General features: G+C 47.0%; 1 protein-coding gene across 4 annotated transcripts in view; it reads right to left on the minus strand.

Moving 5' to 3' along the window:
• Positions 1-25,912, minus strand: part of col18a1a (collagen type XVIII alpha 1 chain a) — a 468,959-nt gene that overhangs the window by 11,275 nt on the left and 431,772 nt on the right. For all 4 annotated transcript variants that reach the window (XM_070876137.1, XM_070876138.1, XM_070876136.1 and 1 more), the window contains 9 exons: positions 21,644-21,697; positions 20,265-20,339; positions 20,097-20,171; positions 17,658-17,706; positions 12,421-12,510; positions 10,950-10,993; positions 10,150-10,275; positions 8,873-9,026; positions 360-418 (listed from right to left, as the gene is read on the minus strand). In XM_070876137.1, the coding sequence (XP_070732238.1) occupies positions 360-418; positions 8,873-9,026; positions 10,150-10,275; positions 10,950-10,993; positions 12,421-12,510; positions 17,658-17,706; positions 20,097-20,171; positions 20,265-20,339; positions 21,644-21,697 (726 nt within the window). The remainder of the gene's footprint in view (positions 1-359; positions 419-8,872; positions 9,027-10,149; positions 10,276-10,949; positions 10,994-12,420; positions 12,511-17,657; positions 17,707-20,096; positions 20,172-20,264; positions 20,340-21,643; positions 21,698-25,912) is intronic.

The raw sequence follows: 25,912 nt of genomic DNA on the forward strand, positions 1-25,912 counted from the left end.
TTTTATTACATTATATGGCATCACCAAGACCCAATAGGTCATTACAGCTGTCATCTATCCATGCCCTGCCTCTTCAGCCAGGAGTGCCGAACAATCTGGCCACTGACTTCTCCGTGGTGTCTAATGTGCCTGTCGGCCAATAGGAGGTGCTCTTCTTCAGCGGAGCTTTCTTCCTGCTTTTCCTCCCCTCCCCCACAAAACCGTTGGATCTTCAAGCCCCCCAAGTCTGGTTCTAAACCAACTGAGTTCACCTGACCATGCCATTTTATAGGATAGAACCATCAAAACCCCCACATCCTCCACAGCACGATGATTCTAGGTCTTGATTTAAAAAGGAGTGTTGAAGAGTCCACACTTACCCCCGATGACGAGGCTGCGGAGCCAGGAGGACCAGGAGGGCCAGGTGGTCCTACAATGCCTATGTGTGATAGAGAAGGAGAAGGTAAATTGCAAATCACACTGGGTGAACCAGCCCTCTTCAGTGAATTTTCCAAACCTTGGTCACCAATCCAGTTAACTAGTTTAACTCATTTGGGAGCTATGCATTAAGTGGTTTGGAGGTCCATTTCCCAGCTGATGTGATCTGACCTCTAGTTATCAGCACAAACAGGCGACAACTTTACAAACTCTTCTTGTGATCCGCCTGTTTCCCTTCTGTCAGAATAGAGTTCCACGTTGCCAACTCCCTCACTCAGCTGGCCATTATTGAGGTGTGGACTATTCACCAGGGGAGTGTCAGTCAGTTCCAGTCTGAATGATCGCTTCCAATGGAGCTGACAGCACACATTTAGTTATTGGAGCACAAGCAAGCATTATAACTCGTCCCAACCAAACCCTCTCCACCCCAACCGAATATCAATCATCGGGAAATTGCTGGAATCCATTATTAAGAAAGTGGCAACAGGGAAGTTTTAAAATCATAATATGATCAGGCAGAGTCAACATGGTTTTATGAAAGGGAAAACATGTTTGACAAATTTATTAGAGTTTGAGGATGTTACTAGTAAGGTAGATAAAGGGGAGCTTGTGGATGTAGTATATTTGGATTTCCAAAAGGCATTCGTTAAGGTGCCACATAAAAGGTTGCTAAGCAAGCTAAGAGCTCATGGGATCGGAGTAATATATTAGCACGGATAAAGGATTGGTTAATGGACAGAAAACAGAGAGTCGGGATAAATGGGCCATTTTCAGATTGGCAGGATGTAACTAGTGGGGTGCCGCAAGGATCAGAGCTTGGGCCTCAGCTATTTACAATCTATATTAAACAACAACTACAACTTTTATTCATATAGCGCCTTTAACGTCCAAAGGCACTTCACAGCAGTGTTACAAGACAAAACAGATAAATTTGACACCGAGCCACAAAAGAAGAAATTAAGGCAGAGCTTGGTCAAAGAGGTAGGTTTTAAGGAGCATCTTAAAAGAGGAAAGAGAGGTAGAGAGGCGGAGAGGTTTAGGGAGGGAGTTCCAGAGCTTAAGGCCCAAACAGCTGAAGGCACGGCCACTGATGGTTGAGCAGTTATAATAAGGGATTTTCAAGAGGGCAGAATTTGAGGACCGCAGACACCTTGTGGGGTTGTGAGGCTGAAAGAGATTACAGAGATAAGGAGGGGCAAGTCCATGGAGTGATTTGTAAACAAGGATGAGAATTTTGATATCAAGGTGTTGTTTAACCCGGAGCCAATGTAGGTCAGGAAGCTCAGGGGTGATGGGTGATCGTGATTTGGTGCGAGTTAGGACACGGGCTGCTGAGTTTTGGATGACCTCAAATTTACGGAGTGTAGAGTGTGGGAGGCCAGCCAGGAGTGAATTGGAGTAGTCAAGTCTAGAGGTAACAAAGGCATGAATGAGGGTTTCAGCAGATGAGCTGAGGCAGGGGCGGAGGCGGGCAATGTTACAGAAGTGGAAAAAGGCGGTTTTAGTTATGCCACGGATATGTGTCCGGAAACTCATTTTAGGGTCAAATATAACACCTAGGTTGCGAACAGTCTTGTGCACCCTCAGATTGATGATTGGGAGAGGGATGGAGTCAGTGGCTAGGGAACACAGTTTGTGGCGGGGACCAAAGATAATGGTTTTGGTCTTCTATATATTTAATTGGAGAAAATTTCTGCTCATCCACTACTGGATGTCGGACCAGTAGTTTGACAATTTAGATACCATGCAGGGGCTCGACAGAAATGGTTGAGAGATACAGCTGGGTGTCGTCAGCGTACATGTGAAAACTGACTCTGTATTTTCGGATGAAGTCGCCAAGGGGCAGCATATAGATGAGAAATAGGAGGGGGCTAAGGATAGATCCTTGGGGGACACCAGAGGTAACGATGCTTGAGATTAAAGCTTAGATGAAAGAATCCAAGTTTGCTGACGATACAAAGCGAGGTGGGAAAGTAAGCTGTGAGGAGAACACAAAGAGCCTGTAAAGGGATATAGACAGACTATGTGAGTGGGCAATAAGGTGGCAGATGGAGTATAATGTGGGGAAATGTGAGGTTATTCACTATGGTAGGAAGAATAGAAAAAGAGAATACTTTTTAAATGGTGAGAAATCATTAAATGTTGGTGTTCAGAGAGATTTAGGAAACACAGAATGTTATAGCATGCAGGTACAGCAAATAATTAGGAAGGCAAATTGCATGTTGGCCTTTATTGCAAGGGGTTGGAGTACAAGAGTAAGGAAGTGTTGCTGCAATTGCACTGGGCTTTGGTGAGACCTGGAGTACTGTGCACAGTTTTGGTCTCCTTATCTGCAGAAGGACATACATGCTTTAGAGGCAGTGCAAAGAAGGTTCGCAAGATTGATCCCTGGGATGGAGTATAAAAGCAGGGAAGTCTTGCTACAGCTATATAAGGTATTGGTGAGGCCACACCTGGAATACTGCGTGCAGTTTTGGTTTCCATATTTACGAAAGGATATACTTGCTTTGGAGGCAGCTCAGAGAAGGTTCACGAGGTTGATTGCGGAGATGAGGGGGTTGACATGAGGAAAGGTTGAGTAGGTTGGGCCTCAACTCATTGGAATTCAGAAGAATGAGAGGTGATCTTATAGAAACGTATAAGATTATGAGGGGGCTTGAAAAAGTGGATGCAGAGAGGATGTTTTCACTGATGGGGGAGACTAGAACTAGAGGGCATGATCTTAGAATAAGGGGCCACCCATTTAAAACAGAGATCAAGAGAAATTTCTTCTCTGAGGGTTGTAAATCTGTGGAATTCGCTGCCTCAGAGAGCTGTGGAAGCTGGGACATTGAATAAATTTAAGCTAGAAATAGACAGTTTTTTAAACGATAAGGGGATAAGGGGTTATGGGGAGCGGGCGGGAAAGTGGAGCTGGGTCCATGATTGGATCAGCCATGATCTAGCAGGCTTGAGGGGCCATATGGCCTACTCCTGTTCCTATTTCTTATGTTCTTAGGAGAGGGATGTCCAATAAGGAGAAATTGAATAGAGGTGGTCTCATTGAAACTTGTAAGATTCTGAGGGGGATTAACAGGATACACGCTGAGAGGTTGCTTTCCCTAGGGGGTATAGCTTCAGGATAACGGGTCAGCCTTTTAAGACTGAGATGAGGAGGAATTTCTTCACTCAGAGGATTGTGAATCTTTGGAATTCTCTACCCCAAACCGCTGTGGATGTCTTTGAGTATATTGAGATAGATAGACGTTTGGACTCGGGGGAAATCGATGGATATAGGGATTGTGGGTAAGTGTAGTTGAGGGCGAAGATGAAATCATAAAATGGTTACAGCACAGAAGGAGGCTATTCAGCCCATCGAACCCTTGCTGACTCTTTGTGAGATCAGCATGTTCAAGGGGACCTATGGCCTACTCCTGCTCCTAATTCTAAGGTTATGTCAAATCTTCCCCGCCCCAACAAATCCTCCTCCTCCCAAAACAAGAGCCCTCCTCTCCAGCCAAAACCTTCCTGCTCCAAACAAACCCTTCCTCCCCAAACAAACCCCTCCTCCCCAAACAAACTCCCTTCTCCCCAAACAAACTCCCTCTGCCCCAAACAAACTCCCTTCTCCCCAAACAAACTCCCTCTGCCCCAAACAAACCCCTCCTCCCCAAACAAACTCCCTTCTCCCCAAACAAACTCCCTCTGCCCCAAACAAACCCCCTCCTCCCCAAACAAACTCACTTCTCCCCAAACAAACTCCCTCTGCCCCAAACAAACCCCCTCCTCCCCAAACAAACTCCCTTCTCCCCAAACAAACTCCCTCTGCCCCAAACAAACCCCTCCTCCCCAAACAAACCCCCTCCTCCCCAAACAAACCCCCTTCTCCCCAAACAAACCCCCTCCTCCCCAAACAACCCCCCTCCTCCCCAAACAAACTCCCTCTGCCCCAAACAAACCCATCCTCCCCAAACAAACCCCCTCCTCCCCAAACAAACTCCCTTCTCCCCAAACAAACTCCCTCTGCCCCAAACAAACTCCCTTCTCCCCAAACAAACTCCCTCTGCCCCAAACAAACCCCTCCTCCCCAAACAAACTCCCTTCTCCCCAAACAAACTACCTCTGCCCCAAACAAACCCCCTCCTCCCCAAACAAACTCCCTTCTCCCCAAACAAACTCCCTTCTCCCCAAACAAACTCCCTCTGCCCCAAACAAACCCCTCCTCCCCAAACAAACTCCCTTCTCCCCAAACAAACTCCCTCTGCCCCAAACAAACCCCTCCTCCCCAATAAAAACTCCCTCCTCCCCAAACAAACCCCTCCTCCCCAAACAAACTCCCTCCTCCCCAAACAAACTCCCTCCTCCCCAAACAAACTCCCTCCTCCCCAAACAAACCCCCTCCTCCCCAAACAAACCCCTCCTCCCCAAACAAACTCCCTCTGCCCCAAAACAAACTCCCTCCTCCCCAAACAAACTCCCTCTGCCCCAAACAAACCCCTCCTCCCCAAACAAACCCCCTCCTCCCCAAACAAACCCCTCCTCCCCAAACAAACTCCCTCTGCCCCAAACAAACCCATCCTCCCCAAACAAACTCCCTCTGCCCCAAACAAACCCCCTCCTCCCCAAACAAACTCCCTCTGCCCCAAACAAACCCCTCCTCCCCAAACAAACTCCCTCTGCCCCAAACAAACCCCCTCCTCCCCAAACAAACCCCCTTCTCCCCAAACAAACTCCCTCCTCCCCAAACAAACCCCCTCCTCCCCAAACAAACTCCTCCTCCCCAAACAAACTCCCTCTGCCCCAAACAAACACCTCCTCCCCAAACAAACTCCCTTCTCCCCAAACAAACTCCCTCTGCCCCAAACAAACCCCTCCTCCCCAAACAAACTCCCTCCTCCCCAAACAAACCCCTCCTCCCCAAACAAACCCTTCCTCCCCAAATAAACACCCTCTGCCCCAAACAAACTCCCTCCTCCCCAAACAATCTCCCTCTGCCCCAAACAAACTCCCTCTGCCCCAAACAAACTCCCTCTGCCCCAAACAAACCCCCTCCTCCCCAAACAAACTCCCTCTGCCCCAAACAAACTCCCTCCTCCCCAAACAAACTCCCTCTGCCCCAAACAAACCCCTCCTCCCCAAACAAACCCCTCCGCCCCAAACAAACTCCCTCTGCCCCAAACAAACCCATCCTCCCCAAACAAACTCCCTCTGCCCCAAACAAACTCCCTCTGCCCCAAACAAACCCCCTCCTCCTCAAACAAACTCCCTCTGCCCCAAACAAACCCCCTCCTCCTCAAACAAACTCCCTCTGCCCCAAACAAACCCCCTCCTCCCCAAACAAACTCCCTCTGCCCCAAACAAACCCCCTCCTCCCCAAACAAACTCCCTCTGCCCCAAACAAACTCCCTCTGCCCCAAACAAACCCCTCCTCCCCAAACAAACTCCCTCCTCCCCAAACAAACTCCCTCCTCCCCAAACAAACTCCCTCTGCCCCAAACAAACCCCCTCCGCCCCAAACAAACTCCCTCTGCCCCAAACAAAACCCCTCCTCCCCAAACAAACTCCCTTCTCCCCAAACAAACCCCTTCTCCCCAAACAAACTCCCTCTGCCCCAAACAAACCCCCTCCTCCCCAAACAAACTCCCTTCTCCCCAAACAAACTCCCTCTGCCCCAAACAAACCCCTCCTCCCCAAACAAACCCCCTCCTCCCCAAACAAACCCCCTTCTCCCCAAACAAACCCCCTCCTCCCCAAACAAACCCCCTCCTCCCCAAACAAACCCCCTTCTCCCCAAACAAACCCCCTCCTCCCCAAACAAACCCCCTCCTCCCCAAACAAACTCCCTCTGCCCCAAACAAACCCATCCTCCCCAAACAAACCCCCTCCTCCCCAAACAAACTCCCTTCTCCCCAAACAAACTCCCTCTGCCCCAAACAAACTCCCTTCTCCCCAAACAAACTCCCTCTGCCCCAAACAAACCCCTCCTCCCCAAACAAACTCCTTTCTCCCCAAACAAACTCCCTCTGCCCCAAACAAACCCCCTCCTCCCCAAACAAACTCCCTTCTCCCCAAACAAACTCCCTTCTCCCCAAACAAACTCCCTCTGCCCCAAACAAACCCCTCCTCCCCAATAAAAACTCCCTCCTCCCCAAACAAACCCCTCCTCCCCAAACAAACTCCCTCCTCCCCAAACAAACTCCCTCCTCCCCAAACAAACTCCCTCCTCCCCAAACAAACCCCCTCCTCCCCAAACAAACCCCTCCTCCCCAAACAAACTCCCTCTGCCCCAAAACAAACTCCTTCATCCCCAAACAAACTCCCTCTGCCCCAAACAAACCCCTCCTCCCCAAACAAACCCCCTCCTCCCCAAACAAACCCCTCCTCCCCAAACAAACTCCCTCTGCCCCAAACAAACCCATCCTCCCCAAACAAACTCCCTCTGCCCCAAACAAACCCCCTCCTCCCCAAACAAACTCCCTCTGCCCCAAACAAACCCCCTCCTCCCCAAACAAACCCCCTTCTCCCCAAACAAACTCCCTCCTCCCCAAACAAACCCCCTCCTCCCCAAACAAACTCCTCCTCCCCAAACAAACTCCCTCCTCCCCAAACAAACTCCCTCTGCCCCAAACAAACACCTCCTCCCCAAACAAACTCCCTTCTCCCCAAACAAACTCCCTCTGCCCCAAACAAACCCCTCCTCCCCAAACAAACTCCCTCCTCCCCAAACAAACCCCTCCTCCCCAAACAAACCCTTCCTCCCCAAACAAACACCCTCTGCCCCAAACAAACTCCCTCCTCCCCAAACAATCTCCCTCTGCCCCAAACAAACTCCCTCTGCCCCAAACAAACTCCCTCTGCCCCAAACAAACCCCCTCCTCCCCAAACAAACTCCCTCTGCCCCAAACAAACTCCCTCCTCCCCAAACAAACTCCCTCTGCCCCAAACAAACCCCTCCGCCCCAAACAAACTCCCTCTGCCCCAAACAAACCCATCCTCCCCAAACAAACTCCCTCTGCCCCAAACAAACTCCCTCTGCCCCAAACAAACCCCCTCCTCCTCAAACAAACTCCCTCTGCCCCAAACAAACCCCCTCCTCCTCAAACAAACTCCCTCTGCCCCAAACAAACCCCCTCCTCCCCAAACAAACCCCCTCTGCCCCAAACAAACCCCCTCCTCCCCAAACAAACTCCCTCTGCCCCAAACAAACTCCCTCTGCCCCAAACAAACTCCCTCTGCCCCAAACAAACCCCTCCTCCCCAAACAAACTCCCTCCTCCCCAAACAAACCCCTCCTCCCCAAACAAACCCTTCCTCCCCAAACAAACACCCTCTGCCCCAAACAAACTCCCTCCTCCCCAAACAATCTCCCTCTGCCCCAAACAAACTCCCTCTGCCCCAAACAAACTCCCTCTGCCCCAAACAAACCCCCTCCTCCCCAAACAAACTCCCTCTGCCCCAAACAAACTCCCTCCTCCCCAAACAAACTCCCTCTGCCCCAAACAAACCCCTCCGCCCCAAACAAACTCCCTCTGCCCCAAACAAACCCATCCTCCCCAAACAAACTCCCTCTGCCCCAAACAAACTCCCTCTGCCCCAAACAAACCCCCTCCTCCTCAAACAAACTCCCTCTGCCCCAAACAAACCCCCTCCTCCTCAAACAAACTCCCTCTGCCCCAAACAAACCCCCTCCTCCCCAAACAAACCCCCTCTGCCCCAAACAAACCCCCTCCTCCCCAAACAAACTCCCTCTGCCCCAAACAAACTCCCTCTGCCCCAAACAAACCCCCTCCTCCCCAAACAAACTCCCTCCTCCCCAAACAAACTCCCTCTGCCCCAAACAAACCCCCTCCGCCCCAAACAAACTCCCTCCGCCCCAAACAAAACCCCTCCTCCCCAAACAAACTCCCTTCTCCCCAAACAAACCCCTCCTCCCCAAACAAACTCCCTCTGCCCCAAACAAACCCCCTCCTCCCCAAACAAACTCCCTCTGCCCCAAACAAACTCCCTCTGCCCCACCCAAACAACCCCCTCCTCCCCAAACAAACTCCCTCTGCCCCACCCAAACAAACCCCCTCCTCCCCAACCAAACCCCCTTCCTCCCCAAACAAACCCCCTTCCTCCCCAACCAAACCCCCTTCCTCCCCAAACAAACCCCCTTCCTCCCCAAACAAACCCCCTCCTCCCCAAACAAACCCCCCTCCTCCCCAAACAAACTCCCTCTGCCCCAAACAAACCCCCTCCTCCCCAAACAAACTCCCTCTTCCCCAAACAAACTCCCTCTGCCCCAAACAAACCCCCTCCTCCTCAAACAAACCCTCCTCCCCAACCAAACCCCTCTGTCCTGAAACAAACCCCTCCTCTCTAAACAAACCCCTCTGCCCCAAAACAAACCCTCTCCGCCCCTCCACCCTATTTCTTTTAAACATCATACATTCCATAAAATAAGTGTGTTAAAATAAAAAGGAAATTATACTAACTTGTTCTATGTTGTCCTGAAGATATGCTTGATCCTGGCACACCAGGTGGACCGGGAGGTCCTGGGGGACCGGGAGATCCAGGGTAGCTATAGCCGGGGGGTCCTGGGTTGCCTGGTAGTCCTCTGGGCCCAACAATACTGTCGCCTTTTGGTCCCTGGTTGATAAACAGATTGTTAGGTGAGATGATGGCCCTAAAATTCAGGACTCCCCAGGTGCGTGTGATGTGCGCATGTACCCGAAGAGGCCCCGCAAGTTCCTGGTTTAGGCGCCGAAGCACATGTGTCTGAACCCTGCACTTGCAATCTGTCAAAATTCTTTAGACTCCGACCGCAATTTTTGGCCCGCTATGTTCAAGACAATGATGGGGCGCAGACAAGAAGTTTCCATATACTCGGTGTGTGGTTTCATACACAATTCGTGCTGTACACTCGACAAAACTTGCAGGTAAATGTGATGAGTTATACAGTTCGATGTCAACCGTGGCTCAGTGGGTAGCTTCTGAGTTAGAAGGTTGTGGGTTCAAGTCACAATCCAGGAACTTGAGCACGTAAATCTAGGCTGACATTCCAGTACAGTACTGAGGGAGTGCTGCAGTGTCTGAGGTGCCGGCCTTTGGATGAGACATTAATCCGAGTCCCAGTCTGCTCCCTCAGGTGGACATAAAAGATCCCTTGGTACTATTTCGAAGAAGAGCAGGGGAGTTATCCTCGGTGTCCTGGCCAATATTTATCCCTCAACCAACATCAGCAAAACAGACTATCTGGTCATTAGCACTTTGATGCTCTGACTGAAAGCAAATTGACTGCCATGTTTTTTACATTACAACAGTACTTTTGAAGTGTAGTCACAGTTGTAATGTAAGAAATGGGCAACCAATTTGCACTCAGCAAGCTCCCACAAACAGTGATGTGATAATGACCAGATCATCTGTTTTAGTAATGTTGGTTGAGGGATAAATATTGACTAAGATAGGACTAGGAAAACTCCCCTGATCTTCTTTGAATAGTGGCGTGGGATCTTTTACATCCACCTGAGAGAGCAGACGGGGCCTCGGTTTAACATTTTGCCCAAAAGATAGCAACTCTGACAGTGCAGCTCTCCGTCAGTACTGCACTAGAGTGTCAACTTGGATTTTTGTGCTCAAGATTCTGGAATGGGACTTGAACCCACAACCTTCTGACAGAGAGGCGAAAGGCCTACCCATTGAGCCATGACTTAGCATTCACTCATGACCCAATGTGGTCCTGCACTCTAACAGAGTTGCAAGAGATTCTTACCTGAAGTCCTGATCGGCCTGGAGACCCAGTGGTCCCTGGGGGGCCAGCTATACCCGAACCATAGCCATCTCCTGATGTACCCTTTTCTCCCTTCTGCCCCACATCACCTCGGTCTCCCTTCTCAGGCTATAAGGGATAAGGGCAGAAAGAAAAAGTAGAAAACCTCAAGAAAAAGCACTACATTGTCAAGATAGAGCACAAAGAGCCACATCCTGTACAATGAGCTTGCAGTGCCACTCTGCACCTGGTGGTGGCAATGCTGAGCAGGCCAGCTTGGATGTATTCCAGACGGTTACGTCATGTGACCTCCTGCTTCCAACCACCCCACCGCCCAGGCTGTCACTATTGGTTGCTCAGCATGGCTATCCACACTGCGCACCGCCTTCCCGAGCCAATTGGAAAGTAAACAGACGCTTCGTTTGAATGATTCAGTTAAACAGCTATTTTACCCCATCTCCGATTTTTTTTAAACGTCCCTATGATTTTTCTCCTGGGTTGCGTTCGGGAGATTAGTCTTTAATTCCTGGACACTTTATGACAATCCAGGAGGGTTGGCAACCCTTGCAGCCCCATTCTGAAATAACTGAATTCATTGACTTTGTAAAAGCATGACTTCAATAACTTTAGGAATATACAGAAACTGCCAGAGAGGGTAAAGCTTCACTGCTTACAGGAGCTCAAAGATTTTTATAAACAAAGAGGAGTTGGGGGAAGATTTAAAATAGGTGCCCCGTCACATGCCAGGGTTCCTACCACCACTGGGAATCTTACAAGCAAGTTAAGGAGATTGCGACACTTACCCTGATTAAGGAGGTGAGGTCATACAAATCATATGGAATGCTTCCTAAAACAGAACAGCAGAGAGACACGTCAGCACTAATGTTCCCGTTAAGCTGCGTAGCTGCGCAGTGGTCTGTAGGTCTTAGGCATGCTGCTTGCTGGCTTTACAATGGGGAAAACCGAGCTTGTGTGGAACTTTGAATGGGCTTTGGACCCAAGTAAAAATTAGAGGGATCATTGGTCAGCACTGGTTAAGGTACAAAAAAAAGGCACAATATCTTCTGAAAATTTTTGAATCGTGTACCTAGGCCTCCCCAGTGCAGGAGTGTAAGGAGTCACAGAGCTCATTGTAGCGTGGTCACAACTTCACCACTAAGTGACAGCGGCAAGCGCAAGCCACCAACACCAAGTGGGAGCCTCACCATCTCTCCACAAGGGTCGCCATGAGCTGAGGCGCTATGAGATACAATTGGAAACCATTCTCAGTGCCTCCTGTCCTTTTTAATATTATGCCACCAACCTAAACATTCACTCCCTCCCACCGGCGCACCATGTCTGTAGTGTGTACCATCTACTTGCTGCACTGTAGAAACTCGCCAAGGCCTCTTCAGCAACATCTCCCAAACTGGCGACCTCTACAACTTAAAAGGGCAAGGGCAGCAGGCGCATGGGAACACCACCACCTCCACGTTCCTCTCCAAGTCACACACCATCCTGACATGAACATATATCACCGTTCCTTCGTGGCTCAAAATCCTGGAACTCCCTCCCTAACAGTACTGTGGGAGTACCTTCACCACACGGACTGCAGTGGTTCAAGAAAGTGGTTCATCACCACCTTCTCAAGGCCAATTAGGGATGGGCAATAAATGCTGGCCTAGCCAGCGACGCCCACATCCCATAAATGAATAAATGTAAAAAAAAGTTCTTGACTGGGTCAGTGATCACATTGTATAGAAGGTAAATGGTTTTACAGGTAGCACGTGGTCCATGTGATTTCCTGGACAGCTTTTGAACACCTGAAGGTCAGAGAGAAATTTTCCAGTGTATTTTTTCCCTTATTGGCCCTGTTTTTTTCTCTATATTTTTTGTCTCTCCCAGGAGAGTCATGGCTGCAGGTGGTGGGTAAGGAGTGTCCAGTCATGATGCTATTGCCATCATGGTGCAGGGCAGGTGTGATCGACCTACTGGTCTTTTCTTGCTCATCAATTTTGTATGTTTGCAAAGCTAAACTCAAAAATGGGCAGGATTGGAGCTGATAAGAGCTGTTGCAGAGCGAGCTTCTCGAGTGCTGCACACTACAAAGGCTAAAATCTGATTGGTCATCCTCCACTTTTAACACTGTAGCTGATTTGTCCTTGAACAAGTATTTTTCCTGGAAAGAAACCAAGGTTTCCCTTGTTACTTAAGTGGCTTTTTTTAAAACAAAACTGTTGCTACTTCCTCCCAGACACCAGAAGTAATCACCCCCCACCTCCCCATGCTACTTACCTGGTGGCCCTGGCAGTCCAGGTTGGCCTATTTCCCCATTATCTCCTCGAGGGCCTGGATATCCTGGGCTGCCACGGTCTCCTTTAGGGCCTGAATGAGGGAAGGGAACAGGAATAAATATAAATGGCTGTGGAACACATATGTTAGTAAAATTTACATAGTTATATAGTATTTATAGCACAGAAACAGGCCATTTGGTCCAATAGGTCCATGCCGGTTTTTATACTCAACTTTCTCCCACCCTTCTTCATCTAACCCAATCAACATAACCTTCTATTCCTTTCTCACTCATGTGCTTATCTAGCTGCCCCTTCAATGCTATTCACCTCAATTACCCCATATCAATGGAAGTTCCACATTCTCACCACTCTCTGAGTAAAGAAGTATGTCCTGAATTCCCTATTGGATTTATTAGTGACTATCTTACATTTTTGGCCCCACATCTGGTCTCACCCACAAGTGGAAACATTTCTCTATGTCTCCCCATATCAAACCCTTTCATAATCTTACAGATTAATCTTACAAATCTCTACCAGGCCACCCTTTTCTTTTCTAGAGAAAACAGCCCCAGCCTGTGCAAACTTTCATTTATGGTATCATCCTAGTAAATCTTTTTTGTACTTTTTCCAGTGTCTCTATATCCTTTTACTAATATGGAGACCAGAACTGTTTACAGTATTCCCAAGTGTGGTCTAACCAAGATTCTGTACAAATATAACATATATTAGCTGCTTTTCAATTCTATCCTTCTAGAAATGGACCCCAGTGCTTTGTTTGTTTTTAATGGCTGTATTAACCTCTGTAATTACTTTTAGTGATTTGTGCATCTGTACTACCAGATCCCTCTGTTCCTCAACTCCATTTAAACACTTATCTTTCAAGGATTATGTGACCTCCTTAATTCTTCTGACCAAAATGTACAACTCACACTTATCTATATTGAAGTTAATTTGCCAATTAGACGCCCATTCTGCTAGTTTATTAATGGCTATCTGTATTGTCACAGACCTCCTCTGTACTAACTATACCCTCCAATTTGGTGTCATCCGCAAATTTTGAAATTGTACTTCCGAATCCTGAATGCAAATCGTTTATGTAAATGATGAAACACAGTGGTCCCAGCACCGATCCTTGTGGAACACCACTTCCTACTTTTTGCCAGTCTGAGTAACTACAGTACCTTTAACCCCTACTCTCTGTTTACTGTTTTGTAGCCAGCTTGCTGTCCATTCTACTACTTGTCCCCTAACTCTACTTGCTCTGACTGTAGTCATGTGTCTACTATGTGGTACCTTATCAAAGGCCTTTTGAAAATCCAAATATATTACATCTACTGCATTAGCCTTGTCTACCGTTTCTGTTACTTCTTCAAAGAATTCAATAAGGCTGGCCAAGCATGACCCTCCATTTTGAAATCAGTGCTGACTATTCTTTATTATATTTTCAGTTTATATATATATATATATATTTATTTTCATATCTTCTTAAATCTCTCTCCCCTGTCTCCACCACACTCACTTCCTACAAGTATGAGGAGCTCATGGACATCTTTGTCTCAAAGTTTGAGACCATCCGATCAGCTGCCTCTGCGAATTCTCTTCTTTCCCCTAGACCACCAGGCCAAACTTCCTCTGAGGCTCCCCCCTGCCCTAGCCCTAAACTCGCATCTTTCTCTAGTTTCTCTCTGATCTTCCCTCTTGACTTCCCCATGCTCATCTTGTCCATGAAACCCACTTCCTGCTCCCTTGACCCTATTCCCACTAAACTGCTGACTACCAACTTCCTTTTTTGGCTCCCATGTTAGCTGACATTGTTAATGGTTCTCTCTCCTCGGGTACTGTTCCCCACTCCTTCAAATCTGCGGTCATCACCCCTTTCAAAAAAACAACCCTTGACTCCCACTGTGCTTGCTAGCTACCCCCCCCATCTCCAACTTTCCTTTCCTCTCCTAAGTCCGTGAATGTGTTGTCACCTCCCAAATCCGTGACCATCTTTCCCGGAGCTCAATGTTTGAATCCCTTCAATCTGGTTTCCGCCCCTGCCACAGTACCGAAACGGCTCTCATCAAAGTCACAAATGACATCCTTTGTGACTGTGACTTTGTGAAGGTATCCTATCCCTCCTCATCCTCTTGGACCTGTCTCCAGCCTTTGAAATGGTTGACCACTCTATCCTCCTCCAACGTCGCTCCACCATTATCAGCTGGGTGGGACTGCACTCGCCTGGTTCCATTCTTATCTATCTAATCGTAGCCAGAAAATCTCCTGCAATGGCTTCTCTTCCCACTTCTGCATCATTACCTCTGGTGTCCCCCAAGGATCTATCCTTGGCCCCCTCTTATTTTTCATCTATATGCTGCCCCTTGGCGACATCATCCGAAAACACGGAGTCAGTTTCCACTTGTACGCTGACAACACCCAGCTCTACCTCTCCTCCACTTCTCTCGACTCCTCCATGGTCTAGAAATTGGCAGACTGCTTGTCCGAGATCCAGTACTGGATGAGCAGAAATTGTCTCCAATTAAATATTAGGAAGACTGAATCCACCAAAAACTGTGTTCCCCAGCCACTGACTTCATCTCTCTCCCTAGCATTTATCTGAGGCTAAACCAGACTGTTCGCAACCTCGGCGTCATATTTGACCCTGAAATGAGCTTCCAGCCACATATCCATGGCATAACTAAAACTGCCTATTTCCACTTCTGTAATATTTCCCGCCTCAGCTCATCTGCTGTTAAAGCTCTCATCAATGCCTTTTTTATCTCTAGACTTGACTACTCCAATGCACTCCTGGTTGGCCTCCCACATTCTACCTTATGTAAAGTTGAGGTCATCCAAAACTCAGCAACCTGTGTCCTAACTCGCAACAAGTCCCAATTACCCATCACTCCTGTGTTCGCTGACCTACATTGGCTCCTGGTTAAGCAACACCTCGATTTCAAAATTCTCATCCTTGTTTGCAAATCTCTCCATGGGCTCGCCCCTCCCTATCTCTGTAATCTCTTTCAACCTCACAACCCCACGAGATGTCTGCACTCTTCAAACTCTACCCTCTTGAGCATCCCTGATTATAACTGCTCAACCATTGGTGGCTGTGCCTTCAGCTGCTTGGGCCCTAAGCTCTAGAACTCCCTCCCTAAGCCTCTCTGCCTCTCTACCTCTCTCTCCTCCTTTAAGACGCTCCTTAAAATCTACCTCTTTGACCAAGCTTTTGGTCATTTGCTGCAATTTCTTCTTATGTGGCTCGGTGTCAAATTTATCAAATTGTCTTATAACACTGCTGTGAAGCGCCTTGGGATGTTTTACTACGTTAAAGCCGCTATATAAATAAAAGTTGTTGGTGTTGTTTGAGTGTTTTTCTATTACATCTCTGTGTAAGAATACCATTATCTTGACTACCACCGACATTAAGGTAATTGGTCTATAGTTCCCTGCCTTTTTCCATCTCCTTTTTTAAATATAGGAATCACATTAGCAGTCTACCAGTCCTCTGGCACTATGCCTTTTCTAATTAATGTTTATATATATTTGCAATAGTGCCTTTGCTATCTCTTCCATAGCTTCTTTAAATATGCGTGGAAGCAACCCATCCGGACCGGGGTCTTTATCCTCTTTAAGTTTGATTAGTTTATTAATTATCACTTCCCTTTCCAACTTAAATGTCTTTCTATCTTTTTTGATTTCTTCTTCTAATGTTATGTTCACCTTGTTAGCCTCCTTGGTAAATATCGAGGCACTGTAATTATTTAATATTTCTGCCATTTCGCTGTCGTTACCTGAGAGTTCATTGTGTGCATCACTTAGTGGCCCTATCGCTATCCTAATTCTTCCGTTTATGTTTATTTATGTGTCTGTAGAATACTTTACTATTTCTTTTTATATTCCTTGATAATTTAATTGCATAGTTTTACTTTGCCTTGCTAATTGTTTTTTTTTACTTCTTTCCTGACCTTTTTGTTTTCCCTTTTGTCATTCTCTCCTTTATTGTCTGTGTACTTAGTGCGTGCCTTTTTCTTGGTTTCAGTTTTGCTCTTATTTCTTTATTCATTCATGGTGAGTCATTATTTATTTCATCCACATCGTTCTGCCAGTAATAAGAGGGTCTGAGGGCTGCTGGATCAGTTTGCCGAATTTCCATTCCAAGAAACAAATTGATGAAAGTCCCACACTTACAAATCTGCATCTAAAGAAAAAGAACCGTTTGGGGTATGGTAATGCCATGGTTATATTATTGGACTAATAATCTGGAGAATATGCGTTCAAATCCCAACATCGGTATTAGAGAATTTGAGATTGTTTAAAAATTGGAAATGCAAAGTTGGTCTCAGTAACAGTGACTATGAAGCTGTCGGATTGTCCTAAAAACCCAACTGGTTCACTCATGTCTGTTAGGAAAGGAAACCTGCCGTCCTTACCAGCTCTGGCCTATATGTGACTCCAGACCCACACCAATGTGGTTGACTCTTAACTGCCCACTAGAAAGCCACTCAGTTAAAGTAGAAGGCCAACCATCAGCTTCTCAGGGATGGGCAATAAATGCCTGCCTTGCCAGCGACGCCCATATCTTGAGAATTAAAAGTTTAATTCTGTATTCTGAGTGTAGCGGCTCTAATGATTTATCAGTCTAAGTTGTAGAATCGCAGGACATTGCCTTAACAACACTAAAGTGCTGTCTTCAGGGCCCAGTTAGATCTAGTCTGAATTCAATCAGTCTGCAAGACGGTGGTTGTAGCTGAAATGGAGCAGCTAAATACTGCTCTGGACTCAGCCAGATAGACGAAAATGGTCTTATACGTTCCTGAAATAAAATAGTTTTAATCCATTATTGACCTTTTTAATATTGGATTATGACTTAATTTAAGAACCTAATGAGACACTGAATCCATCACAATCTTTTTTAATAGCACTCCATTATAAGCGTTTAAAAGTACAGTCTTCAAACAGAGACTTTGATTGAAGATTGCTGTGATTAAACAAATCAATTGAATGCCTCGACTTGGCCTCAATCTTAAAATACAGATATGTGGCCATTTTGGTTCAAGTCGGGGTTTGTGTCACTCATGCCCAGCCAATTCACCTTTAACCTCACATAAGTGTCATCAAGATCAAGGTCTCGCCCCCACGCCAGCAGAATTAAGCATCCCAGTAGTACAAAATCTGTCAAGGAATAAACTACAGTATTTACTGGAGAAGAACAAATGCAAATCAAATTCTACAAATTAGTCCGTGAAGCATTACCTGGTGATCCGAGAACTCCAGGGTATTCAGCAGCTCCTGCCCCAAACACCTTAAGAGAAACCAGGCAGAACATGAGTCAAAGTCTGCAATGTAGCTAAAGTCTCTACCACTGACTCATTTTGCTCGTGTCAGCCATGGCCCACTGGTAACACTCTTGTCTCTGAATCAGAAGGTTGTGGGTTCATGTCCCCACTCCAGAGACTTGAACGTGAAATCTAGGCCTATCTTCCCAGCCCCAGGACATCGCTGCAGGAGTTCCTCGGGGTATGTTTCCCCTTGTGGGGGAATTTGGAACTCAGGGCCATAGTTTCAAAATTATGGGTCGCCCATTTAAAATGTAGATGAGGAGGAATTTATTTTCTCAGAGGGTCATGAATCTTTGGAATTCTCTACCCCAGAGAGCTGTGGAGGCTGGGTCATTGAATATATTTAAGGTGGAGATAGACAGATTTTTGAACGATAGGGGAGTCAAGGGTTATGGGGAGCAAGCAAGGAAGTGGAGTTGAGACCAAGATCAGATCAGCCATGATCTTATTGAATGGCGGAGCAGGCTCGAGGGTGCCAAATAAGAACATAAGAACATAAGAAACAGGAGCAGGAGATGGCCATTTGGCCTCTCGAGCCTGCTCCGCCATTTAATAAGATCACGGCTGATCTGATCTTGGGCTCAGCTCCACTTCCCTGCCCGCTCCCCATAACTCTTCACTCCCTTGATATTCAAAAATCTGTCTAACTCAACCTTAAATATATTCAATGACCCGGCCTCCACAGCTCTCTGAGGCAGAGAATTCCAAAGATTCACGACCCTCTGAGAGAAGAACTTCTTCCTCATTTCCGTTTTAAATGGGCGACCATTATTCTAAAACTATGCCCCCAGTTCTAGATTCCCCCACGAGGGGAAACATGCTCTCTGCATCTACACTGTCAAGCCCCCTCAGAATATTATACATTTCAATAAGATCACCTCTAAGTCTTCTAATCTCCAACCTGCTCAACCATATGACAACCCCTTCATCGCAGGAATCAATCTCGTCAACCTTCTCTGAAATGCTTCCAGTGCAAGTATATCCTTCCTTAAATAAGGGGACGAAAACTCTACGCAGTACCCCAGGTGTGGTCTTACCAACGCCCTGTACAGTTGTGGCAGGACTTCTCTGCTTTTATACTCCAGCCTACTTGCAATAAAGTCCATGCATGCTAACTTTTTGTGTTTCATGTACAAGAACCCCCAGATCCCTCTGTACCACCGCATTTTATAATCTCTCCCCATTTAAATAATAATTAGCTTTTTTATTTTTCCTACCAAAGTGGAGAACCTCATATTTTCACACATTATACTCCGTCTGCCAAATTTTTGCCTACTCACTTAGCCTATCTATATCCCTTTGTAGATTTTTTGCTTCCTCCTCACCACTTGCTTTCCCACCTATCTTCGTATCATCAGCAAATTTGGCTACATTACACTCGGTGCCTTCATCCAAGTAATTAATATAAATTGAAAATAGTTGAGGCCCCAGTACTGATCCTTGTGGCACACCACTAGTTAGTTTGCCAACCTGAAAATGACCCATTTATCCCGACTCTCTGTTTTCTCTCCATTAACCAATCCTCTATCCATGCTAATATATTACTCCCATCCCATTAGCTCTTATCTTGCTTAGCAACCTTTTATGTGGCACCTTTAAAAATGCCTTCTGGAAATCCAAATACACGACATCTACTAGTTCCCCTTTATCCACCCTGCTCGTTACATCCTCAAAAAGCTCCAGCAAATTTGTAAAACATGATTTCCTTTCATAAAACCATGCTGACTCTGCTTGACTGCATTATGATTTTCTAAATGTCCTGCTACTACTTCCTTGATGATGGACTCCAGCATTTTCCCAATGACTGATGTTAGGCTAACTGGTCTATAGTTACCTGCTTTCTGTCTCCCTCCTTTCTTAAATAGGGGAGTTACATTTGCGGTTTTCCAGTCCTCTGGGACCTCTCCAGAATCCAGGGAATTTTGGTATATTACAACCAATGCATCCGCTATCTCTGCAGCCACCTCTTTTAAGACCCTAGGATGCAGGCCATCAGGTCCAGGGGACTTGTCCGCCTTTAGTCCCATTAGTTTACCGACAACTTTTTCTTTAGTGGCCTACCTCTGCTCCTACATCTTATGTTCTTATGTTATTTATTTATTCGTTCTGGGATGTGGGCGTCGCTGGCAAGGCCAGCATTTATTGCCCTTTCCTAACTGCCCGAGGCACAATGGGGACAGCTACCAACGTGTGCAGTGGTGCCTGTCAATGGAGATGGAAGGAAGCTGCACAGTAGAAGTATTATTGAAGAAGGGACATAAGGCACAGACACTAGAACCAGTCTAGATGTGTTTAAATAGGCCTCATGCGCCATGTTTCATGGTTCCCTCAGTCTCAAGTATGTCACACTTACATTATTGTCAAAGGCGGACACTGGTATACCAGGTGGTCCAGGGGGCCCTGGAGGGCCAGGGGGGCCTGGAATATTCTAATAAAAAGAACAAAAAGAATCAGAGCAGATTAAACATAATAGTGGTTTTGCTAAATAAAACGGTATGGCTTTAATGAAGATAAGACTCACCCGGAACCCAAAACTCCCGCCGAAGTCTGCAGCCTCGCCCTTTTCACCTTTCAGTCCATTTATACCAGGCCGACCCTACACGTGAGAGAAAGGGGATTAGACATCGAGTAGAAAGTGACACAGAGAGCTATTAATTCTTGTACAAAGGCCGAGAGGACAAAGTCCGCAAGGCGCAAAATGTTCTCTCAACAGAACTGAAACATTCTATTGACAACTTTTTAAATTGGCGATGGATAAGATGCCTCAGAAGGCCCAGCTGACTGGTGCAACCATTCTCTTATAGTTTTTGAATTACTGCAATGTAACAAAAAAGCAAAACAAAAGTACTGAGAATGCTGGAAAAACTCAGTGGGACAGGCCAGCATTTGTGGAGGGAGAAACTGAATGAATGTTTCAGATGTGATATCCTCTGCCAGAACATGCAAATTTAACTTGTCTGTTGTCTCCACAAATTCTGGCTGAACTGCTGAGAGTTTCCAGCACTCTATATTTTCATTTTAGTTCAACCCTCTTGCATTTGAGCATTAAAACTAGCGTTAAGTTACACCTGCTCCAAGTGATCACTTTTCATGGGCTCTGACTATACAGGGTTGCAGAGGCAAAATGGGCCAGTTAGTTGGCCCTCATCAAATGAGACCATCAGCCCTTGTAACTGGACAAGATTCAAAGGCCCAGGCACCAGGATGTGCCCAATGCATTGGCAATCCGGACACTAAAGGAGCCTGAGTGTGCAAATTCAGCCCATACATCAAGATGAATTTGAACACAGCACCCAACAGGTGAAAGGACATTGCCCAACAAGGGTTAAATTGTGAACATAGGTTGCATAGGCTAGGTTTGTATTCCCTTGAATAGAGAATATTAAGGGGTTATCTGATTGAGGTGTTTACAATGATGAAAGAATTTGATAGAGTAGATGGAGAGAAATTGATTCCTCTGGTGGGGTAGTCCAGAACAAGGGGGCATAACCTGAAAATTAGAGCTAGGCCATTCAGGGGTGATGTCAGGAAGCATGTCTTCACACAAAGGGTTGTGGAAATCTGGAACTCTCGCCCCTAAAAAAGTTGTTGAGGCTGGAGATCAAATGAAAATTTCAAAGATTGATAGATTTTTGTGAGATAAGTGTATTAATTTATATGGAACCAAGGTGGATAGATGGAGTTAAGATACAGATCAGCCACAATCTAATTGAATGATAGAGCAGGCTCAAGGGACTGAGTGGCTTCCTCCCATTCCTATGTCAGATGTTGGTTCAATTACACTGGACTTAACACTGGGATACCGACCACTTTACAAAACTTGTTCATTATGCAAAACCTGACATTGATTTTATCCATAAAAATGACTAAGAAATAAAACTTCCAAAATAAGTTCCTCACCGGTCGTCCTGGCAACCCAATTTCACCTTTTTGACCAGGATACCCTGGGTTGCCCTGTGGAAAGAAGCAGAGGCACCGATTGATTAAATCATTTTTTTAACATTTCACCAGACCTCAACCCACCAATGTTTGGGGGTTAAAATTCACCCCTCTGTATGCCTGCAACAGGGATCAGAGATAATTGAAGGAGTTGATAGGGTAGATAGAGAAAAACTATTTCCTCTGGTGGGGAGTCCAAAACAAGAGGGCATGTCCTTACTGTACAGTATAAATGTACATGAGACCCATACATTTCTGCATGCTCTTGGCGATGATACTCGAGGAGCTCAGCGCCCTCCCGGATGCACTTCCTCCACTTAGGATGGTCTTTGGGCCATACTCCCCACTTTGGCTGCTATCCGGCCTCTCCTCGGTCTTCGCGCAGTGTGCCCAGTCGAGTCGGGGGCAGAGCCAGCGTCCTGCGCTGAAAACAATGCCGGGACGTCTGCACATGCGCAGTGGAGTGTCCGCGCATGTGCAGTAGAGCCTCACCCCCAGCCTCTCTCTGTGCGTGCTGCAGCTGCTATGTGTGTGGGACCCAATGATGCCCTCCCTTGGCACTGGCTGAGTGGCGTCCCAGTGTGATCGACCTCAGGTTTGATATATTATGCACTGTAGCTATTTTTGAACTTTCTTAATGGCTTGTCATTTTCCTGGACTTCTGGATATTTTGAAAAGATTATGTAAATATGTTTTGTCTCTTGTGAATATTTGTCAAGTCTATTCAACTGGTGCTATTGTGAAAGATCATCATCATCGGAATCGAGGAAGACTTGCTTCCACTCTTAGCATGAGTTCTGAGGTGGCTGTACAGTCCAATACGAGAACCACAGTCTCTGTCACAGGTGGGACAGGCAGTGGTTGAAGGGAAGGGTGGGCAGGGAGCCAGGTTTGACGCATGCTCCTTCCGCTGCCTGTGCTTGATTTCTGCATGCTCTCGGCGACGATACTCGAGGAGCTCAGCGCCCTCCCGGATGCACTTCCTCCACTTAGGACGGTCTTTGGCCATGGACTCCCAGGTGTCAGTGGGGATGTCGCACTTTCTTGGCTTGTTTGCCGTGGACGAGTTTCGAGTAGAGTGCTTGCTTTGGGAGTCTCGTGTCTGCGAACTATGTGGCCTGCCCAGCAGAGCTGATCAAGTGTGGTCAGTGCTTCAATGCTGGGGATGTTGGCCTGGATGAGGACGCTAATGTTGGTGCACATGTCCTCCGAGGGGATTTGTAAGATGTTGCGGAGATATCGTTGGTGGTATTTCTCCAGCGACTTGAAGAAGAACATAAGTGAGGGAGGAACACTGAGAGAATATCTTATTTATTGAAGTAGGCTTTATTTAGAGAATATGGGCTCAATTTTGGCCCAGTATAATTGATACGTCCTTACTGTACAGTATAAATACACACAGGCCCATATTTGAGAAAAGGTCACTCTGTGACCAGATACCTTTATTACCAAGAGCTCAAGTGATCAAGGTGGGTGGAGCTTCCCCTTTTATACCTGAAAGTCCAGGTTAGGAGTGTCTCCCACAAGTTCACCCCCTTGTGGTCAATGTTCTCAAGGTGTACAACTTAGGTCAGCTTATACATGGGTTACAATGATAGTTGAATATATGACATCATCTCCCCCCAAAGTCTTATTGGGATCACAGGTTAAGTCTCTCTGGTGGTTTACGCTCCCTTGTAGGGCGCCTGAGTTGGGGCTCCGGTTGTTGGGCACTGGCCTGAGTGTCTGCTGTTTGCGGTGCCTCAGGCCTATCCGGACTGCCCACAGTAACTGGGCTCTCCTCCACTTGGTTCCGGTGTTCGGTCACCTGTAGTGGAGTAAACTCGACGTCGTGTTCTTCCTCTACTTCTTCTATGGGGTTGCTGAACCCCCTTTTATTTTGATGCACGTGTTTGCGGCAGATTTGTCCATTGGTAAGTTTAACGATCAAAACCCTATTCCCCTCTTTGACAATCACAGTGCCTGCAAGCCATTTGGGCCCTGCAGTGTAATTAAGGACAAAAACAGGGTCATTGATATCAATACATCGTGCCTTCGCATTCCTGTCATGGTCGTCACATTATGACTGATGCCTGCTCTCAACAATTTCTTTCATAGTAGGGTGTATAAGGGATACCCTGGTTTTGAGTGTCCTTTTCATTAGCAGCTCTGTGGGTGGAACCCCTGTGAGCGAGTGTGGTCGGGATCTATTGGCCAACAGGAGGCGTGATAAGCGGCTTTGTAGGGAAACCCCTTGGATTCTGAGCATCCCCTGTTTGATTATCTGCACTGCTCGTTCAACCTGGCTGTTTGAGGCCGGCTTGAACGGTGCCGTTCTGACATGGTTGATTCCATTGCCTGCCATGAAGTCCTGGAATTCAGTGCTTGTGAAGCACGGGCCATTGTCGCTGACCAAGACATCCGGTCGACCATGGGCGGCGAACATTGCCCGTAGACTTTCTACCGTGGCAGAGGATGTGCTTGAATTTAAAATGGCACACTCAATCCATTAGGTGTCTACTTCAACCAAAAACATTTTTTCCCATGAAAGGACCTGCGTAGTCCACATGGATGCGTGACCATGGTTTGGCGGGCCAGGACCAGGGGCTAAGGGGGGCTTCCCTGGGTGCATTGCCCAGCTGAGCACACGTGTTGCACCTGCGAATACAAAGTTCTCTATCCCTGGCCACCAAACGTGTGACCTGGCAATTGCCTTCATCATGACAATGCCCGGGTGCTCATTGTGAAGTTCTCTGATAAACACCTCTCTGCCCATCTGAGGCATGACTACTCGGTTTCCCCACAGTAGGCAATCGGCCTGAATCGAGAGTTCATCCTTGCGCCTGTGAAACGGTTTAAATTCCTCAGGGCATGCCCCATACGTGGCTGCCCAGTCCCCATTCAGGACACATTTCTTAACTAAAGACAGTAGCAGGTCTTTATTTGTCCAGACTTTAATCTGACGGGCTGTCACAGGTGAGCCTTCGCTTTCGAAAGCTTCAACAGCCATGACCATCTCAGCATCATGCTCAGTTGCCCCCTCAGCGGTGGCTAGTGGGAGCCTGCTGAGTGCATCAGCGCAGTTTTCGGTGCCCGGTCTGTGCCGAATTGTGTAGTCATAGGCGGCTAATGTGAGTGCCCACCTCTGTATGCGGGCCGATGCATTCACATTTACGGCCTTGTTGTCGGCCAAAAGGGCCGTTAGGGGTTTGTGATCTGTCTCCAGCTCAAATTTCCTGCCAAACAGGTGCTGGTGCACTTTTTTTTACTGCATATACACATGCTAGCGCTTCCTTTTCTACCATCCCATAGCCCCTTTCTGCCTGGGTCAGATTTCTGGAGCCATAATCTTATACATTTCTATGAGATCCCCTCTTATCCTTCTAAACTCCAGTGTATAAAGGCCCAGTTGATCCAGTCTCTCCTCATATGTCAGTCCAGCCATCCCTGGAATCAGTCTGGTGAACCTTCACTGCACTCCCTCAATAGCAAGAACATCCTTCCTCAGATTAGGAGACCAAAACTGAACACAATATTCCAGGTGAGGCCTCACCAAGGCCCTGTACAACTGCAGTAAGACCTCCCTGCTCCTGTACTCAAATCCCCTAGCTATGAAGGCCAACATGCCATTTGCCTTCTTCACCGCCTGCTGTACCTGCATGCCAACTTTCAATGACTGATGAACCATGACATCCAGGTCTCGTTGCGCCTCCCTTTTTCCTAATCTGCCACCATTCAGATAATATTCTGCCTTTGTGTTTTTGCCACCAAAGTGGATAACCTCACATTTATCCACATTATACTGCATCTGCCATGCATTTTCCCACTCATCTAACCTGTCCAAATCATATGAGGAGAGACTGGATCAACTGTGCCTTTATACACTGTAGTTTAGAAGGATGAGAGGGGATCTCATAGAAACGTATAAGATTCTGACGGGACAGGAGAGGTTAGATGCGGGAAGAATGTTTCCGATGTTGGGGAAGTCCAGAACTAGGGGACACAGTCTTAGGATAAGCGGTAGGCCATTTAGGACTGAGATGAGGAGAAACTTCTTCACTCAGAGAGTTGTTAACCTGTGGAATTCCCTGCGTCAGAGAGATGTTGATGCCAGTTCATTGCATATATTCAAGAGGGAGTTAGATATGGCCCTTACGGCTAAAGGGATCATGGGGTATGGAGAGAAAGCAGGAAAGGGGTACTGAGGTGAATGATCAGCCATGATCATATTGAATGGTGGTGCAGGCTCGA

The sequence above is a fragment of the Pristiophorus japonicus genome, chromosome 3 (assembly GCF_044704955.1).
Source record: "Pristiophorus japonicus isolate sPriJap1 chromosome 3, sPriJap1.hap1, whole genome shotgun sequence".
NCBI classification, from domain to species: domain Eukaryota; kingdom Metazoa; phylum Chordata; class Chondrichthyes; family Pristiophoridae; genus Pristiophorus; species Pristiophorus japonicus.